Raw genomic sequence first — 6,393 nt, forward strand, 5'->3', positions numbered from 1 at the left:
TTGTTGTTTTCTGAAAAACTCCTATCTAACTCAAATTTAAAGGCCTATAGAAGCAGTTAAACTTAAAGGATAAGCTCTAAATTTTGTACGATTATTTTTAACACCATCAAAGCTTACCTATCTCAGTCGGTAACACAAGCCTTTGTACGTAGGTACTGTGGATCAATTCCGAACATAAAAAAAAATTATTTTTCAGTTTTTTTATTGATCTAATAGTTTATTTCTTAATTAAAAATTAGTAATTATTTCAAAAACTAGATATGACGGAAAAAATCTGAAGTCGGACTTCATAGAAAATTCACTTAAATATTGTAGACAAAAATTGGCTATTGTTCTGTGTTATTATAAAAGGACAGGGTTAAAAATAATTAATATGTGAAAAAATGAGCCGTGTGTATGAGTAATAAAATTGTCATTATTAAATCAATATATTCACATCACATTAAAAAGTAAGGCAGGTATACAAAATTTATTTTATTATCGACTGTAACACAGTGGAAATACTTCCTATAATAGACACATACTCTAATAATCATTTACTTCTCACACAACGACAATGCACACCAAATACAAACCGTAAAATTGCCTATAATTGACCTCTAAAAAAATGTCTGTACTCAAACGCCTTAAAGTGAGATGTAATGTTATATTTTGAATTAACACATTTAAAAATAATGTCATTGTATAACAGTATGTATTATATACTAAAAAATGTATTATTTAATTTTTCTAGCAACCAACCTCTTGTCTTTATGCTATTTGAATCTTTAATTATTATGTCTTTTCCGTCTTCTCGTCTCCATAGAACATGTGGCTTAGGATATCCTTTAGCTCTACACGTCAATTTGACTGTACCACCTTCAGGCACCATTACATCACCAGATGTATCTTCATAAATGATGTCAGGGGGTATTACAACATCTAAATAACCCATCTAAAATCAAAGACAAATTGATTACCACATCATATATGTATGTAGTTCAATAAGCAGTAAAAAGACTTTCCATTGTTTCTGTTGTTCATACAAATTAACCTGATCTCTTATTTATAGAACAACCCTAAATAAGCAATAAACTATAACAGTTATAACACTAAAGAGTGTGAAAATTAAAATGTTAACTTTCTTTTTTTCATAGGTAAGTTATTTTGAGTTAAATATTTTATAAGTTTTAAAATAACATTTTTAATATAACTTTAAATTTAAATCACCATAGGTGAAATAGGGTTGACTAGAAAGCTATCGCTCCTTTATTTACCATGTATCAACTTATACTCATATTTGCAAGACAGAAACCAAAGTGTATTATAGCCGCCAATGTGATAATTATATTAAAGTTATTTAAAAGGGAATTTATAATGAAAAAATTAGTTATGTTTTGGCAATACTTTCAGTGTGATAAATTTCAAATTATTTTAATAAATAATAAGTATTATTTGATAATAACTTTTGATTTGATTTATCATATTTGTATTGTGGCTAAAAAAATTAATTAGCCAAGTGGAATAAATATTGTGTAAAACAGTTTAGGGGTTTTAATGAGGTTCGTTCAAACAATTAGAACTGTGTTGCTTAAGTAAAAATAAACTAATTTTTTCTAACTCAAACACGTTTTGATTTAATACTATGCTGTTATGTTGCATACAATCAAGTTTAAAATTATGACACATTTATTACAAAAGTGTTAAGTAATCTGGTCGATTATGTGTCTTTAACTAATAATGTAAATTGAAAAATGTATGCCAGTTTGGGTACAAATTATTGAAATTACTTGGGTAAATCATTAAAGCCCACTAAAAATAATCTTTTCTAAGATAATGTCAACTTTAATGAAGAAGTATATAATTTTAATTATACTATAATTATAATAGATTAGGAATATGTTAACAGTAATTTCAAGATAGTTGTATTAATTCTTTTAAAATAAAAGTTAGCTTGGGTTTTAGTTTTAAATAAATGCATTTAAACTTTTTTAAATTAAAAAGTGTCATCAATGGTGGCGTCTCTTGTCAAGTATTCATGTCTTATTTATATTTTAGCTAATACTCTTATTGTATCTATTTGGAACAGATTATGTATCTGTTAATAAAGAAAAACAAAATTAAAAAGTAATAATTTATTTTTAATTAAAGGAAATAAAAAGAAAATATAGCTAAGTTCATTAAAATAGTACTGATTCTTTGTTCTTCCTAAGCTTTAAAAAAAAAAATATAACGATTAAAAATTAAGCACAAATTAATTTAGCAGCACTTAGAAATTTAAAAGAAATCGCCGCCATGGATTTTTTATATTTTTGAACTTTCATAGCACAGCTTCTACTGCTTAGTCACAAAATGGGCACAGCGAGATATAAATCACTATGTATCAACCCAACCAAAGAACAATAAGGAATTAAATTTTATATTTTTTATACCAGCATTATGAGTTTTGCGAAGTAATTATCGGAAATAAACATTACTTGACTTATCATGGGATCAGTATTGATTTGGCACATGTATTGACCTCGATCTTCTTCTTGTACGTTTTTTATGAGCAAATTCCATGTTGCATCATCAGTATGCGACACGGAAACTCGAGCGTTGTGTGTAATCACATGATCATGTATAGCTTGAATAGCTTTAGTGTCTGCTTTTACCCATCCAACCTGCAACAATTTAACATACTTCATGACCTACTAGTTATTAAACTAATCTTTCCGGAAAATGTTCATAGTAGGTATTTGCCCCAAGTGCTATAATTTTTTTTTTTAATAATTCTTCGTTATATGGATCTGAACAGTCCAATTACTTAAAATAACGACTGATTCAATGGAAAGCATCAAAACTTGTCTGTATTTTGCAGAATACGTATATTTACATAATGGAAAAACATTTCATGCAACAATTAAGCCACGGAGAAGAAAACAAATAAGTTATTAAGTAGAGCATTATGGAAATTTTAGAATTAATAAATAACGTACTTAATTATTTCGCCTACTTCCGAGTTAATAGCTTAATAATAAATGGAGATTTATGCTATGTAATCATATAAACGTCACTGAAGTTGTCGTAATTATAACGGACACGCAATCTATCATTTGTACGGTCATTTGAATTTTGACGTGCGCGCCCCTGACACATTTTAACAAAATGCTTTTCTAATATTTAGTACCTTAGGCATAAACCTTTAATGTTTAGCAAATACTAAAGAAATTAACTAATAGTAATAAAAATTCACTTCCCCTAACTAAACTAATTCTAGAAAAACAATAATATCAAATATTAAATCATTACCATAAGCTTTTAATGGTAAAACATAGAATATAATATTTGTTTACTATGGTCTAATTTATTTACTCCAATATTTATAATTGAACGCATTTGGCAATTTCTATTTTTCTTATTATTATAATCGTTGGAAAAATAGAGATAATATTAAAGTATAAGACAGTACACGAGAATTTTGAAAATATTAATAAGCATAATATATTTTTTCTTTGGTGTCCAGTATACGTCTAGTTTTACTACTTTAACTAGTTCATTAGTAATAAAATATTTTTTTACAATTCCACTTGTTTCGTTTTAAGTAATTGTTTTCAATCCAGTATATAGCAAATATCTATCTAAATTGTATATTTTTTTTCATAATAACACTTAAATCTATATCAGTTTCATGTAATGAATTGAGTTATAAAATGGAATATGAAATATTTAATATAAAACGATATATTCTTAATACTTAAAAAATATAATATAAAAGTAATTTATATATATTTTAGGAAGTTGTTAACAAATTTAATCATTGTTTCACTAAAACAGTTTAAACAATAACTTTTACATAATACTTGATATTTACAACGTACTTAACGAAATATTATTGTTTTACTTTGTCGAACTTCTTCTTTTGAAGAACTTTACGAACACTAAACTAGAGCAGAGATTTTCCTTTAAAGATAATATTGTACGATTTCTCTCTCTTTTTAGAAATTATCAACTTGATGATTATTATAATTTTATAGAAACAAATTTTCAACGTACTTATTAAGTTTTTTAAAAAATCAAACGTTCGAAAAATGCTTTTACAGTCGTCATGTTGCATAAATACCTCGTTAGATGGATTCGTATAATTTGTTTACCGTTTATATGATATGTGTCGCCTAAACACACGTGTGACTGTTTTGGTATTCAAGGAATTTCGTCGACTCCCTCGGTCGTCCTGATCGTTTACCATACAAAACAAGTTCAAAATAATAATAACTATGTACCTGGTCGGAAATAATATATCCAACTGACTATACTGCAACGCTGCACTGTTATTATACATGTGTTACTTTGACTCCCCACCGTAGTAGGGCATCCCTTATTTGCAAGTCCGCATACTCGCCAGTACACTTATTGATATAAACAAAATCATTTTGAAAACAATTTCTTTTGAAACAAAAACCTTTTTTTTTTTCGCCGAGTAAAATAAGATTGAAAATAATACGCCGAATTAAAGAACATCTGTTCATTTTATTTTGCGTTGTTTATATTTTAATAGGTTTATCTAAGTTGTTTTCACGCTTCGCAGGTATCAATTATAAACTTTTTTGTATAAAAAATAATTTCACCCACCACACGACGAGATAATTATAATTCTAAACGCAATTATGCACAATGACGAAAAAGAAAAACTACAGTACATCAACTAAATAAAGTATTTGTTAGCATTATTATTTTCAACGCCACGGTAAATAACTAAATCATTTTAGGACTGAATTATGGAAAATGTTTGAAAGTTCAACCTCTGCAGAAAATTATTTTTATCTTATGTCAACTAGTTAAGCTCAACATTATCTAAAAACTATCACTTTTAATCTAAACATGTCAATTAATGGAATTTGTGAAATCTCTAAGAATTATATACGCACTGTCGATTACACTTGATTTGTGTACAATATTTAATGAACTGTTGAATTATACAAGTGCCTAAAATCATTTCAGTACTACACGCACGAGTAATGCGAACTTTTAATTTAAACGAAATCATACTTAAATTCCGAAACCATATACATAGTGTAAATCATTAAGTGCGAGAGAAAAGCATCGATGGCAGTTATAATATTTTTACGTGGTATTTATAAAAATGTAATTGAAATTGTTACTTACTCTATAGCCTCCTAAATTGTGAACATAACATGTAAACATAGCTTCTCGTCCTACTGGTACTGTGATGTTACCGATCGGCTCGGTGAATTTCGGCTGATAACCAAAACATTCTGAAAAAAATATATATTCAGTATTACTAACAAAGGATATATTATTTTCGTAACAAAAATATGTAAACGTAAAACTATTTCAGTAATTCACGTATTTTTGTCAACGTTTTATTGATGCCTTTTGACGAAACAGCTACAAAAATCATGTAATAACATTCAGGGGAAAATAAAGAAATCAAATAACATTTATCTCGTCTTTTTGAACCGTAGATATTATGTCATTGATACTGTTGTAGCTTTATATTCATGCTTGTTATTAAATTGACTGTGCACATATTATTATCATCACCGCATTGCTTTTGTCATTTTCTTCGATATTTTTCAATATAAATTCCAATAAACGCTGTATTGAACGACAAAGTATTTTTTTTGTTTATTTTCGATTGCCTCTTAGTTTACCTAATAAAAAAGCAAATATGGTTTGCAGACTACTCAGAATGTCTTCTTCGATAAATTATGCAAAAAAGTCTGTTTTCGTCTGACAATATACTTTTACATAACCGTCGACTGTGAGGGACCTTCTCTTTTTTTTAAATCAACCCTCATTCGATTTTAAACCGTTGTCGCATTCGGCAAAATGGATTTTTTTTTATCATGTATAAATTNGAAATGGATTTTTTTTTATCAAGTATAAATTAATAAAAGTATAACTACAGAAAAGGAATATTTAAAAAATGACAGTAACAGATTGCCAATGATCGCAATTGAATTTCAGAAAATCTTCTGCTTTGTTATGGTAATACTTTTTCTGAAGTAATAAGACTCTTTTTGTATTAACGAGTTAGTTTCTTTGTTGTTTTTTTCTTTCTAGGTATTTACAGTATTATGATACACACGTAACCTTAAATGGTTTATAAAAACTTTAATTAGTTTCAAAAACTTTTGTCCGTGAATCTTAACTGAGGTTTTCGTCAAACAGCTGTCACCAGAAGTGAATCTTTCATCCGAAAGTATGTGTTTCACAAACCTTTTAATACAAATTATAATATAATTTAAATACTGAAAGTNCTTCACAAACCTTTTAATACAAATTATAATATAATTTAAATACTGAAAGTCTCTTTAACCCTCTAGTCTTCGTTCGTTAATAGATAGCCCTAGACATTTTGGCTTTTTCTTCCGACGAGACGTTTTATCCTTTCGTTCAAGACAACTCCCT

The 6,393-nt window shown here is 27.6% G+C and overlaps 1 protein-coding gene across 1 annotated transcript; it reads right to left on the reverse strand.

The window, feature by feature from the left end:
- Positions 1-682: 682 nt before the first annotated feature.
- Positions 683-5,313, reverse strand: LOC126909534 (protein amalgam-like; the record flags this gene model as incomplete). The annotated part of the gene is made up of 3 exons (XM_050691969.1): positions 683-934; positions 2,457-2,642; positions 5,125-5,313. Coding segments are annotated over 3 exons (612 nt in total), but the record flags the coding sequence as incomplete, so codon positions are not given.
- Positions 5,314-6,393: the final 1,080 nt, after the last annotated feature.

The sequence above is a fragment of the Daktulosphaira vitifoliae genome, unplaced genomic scaffold (genome assembly GCF_025091365.1).
Source record: "Daktulosphaira vitifoliae isolate Bord-2020 unplaced genomic scaffold, ASM2509136v1 Scaffold_509, whole genome shotgun sequence".
NCBI lineage: Eukaryota > Metazoa > Arthropoda > Insecta > Hemiptera > Phylloxeridae > Daktulosphaira > Daktulosphaira vitifoliae.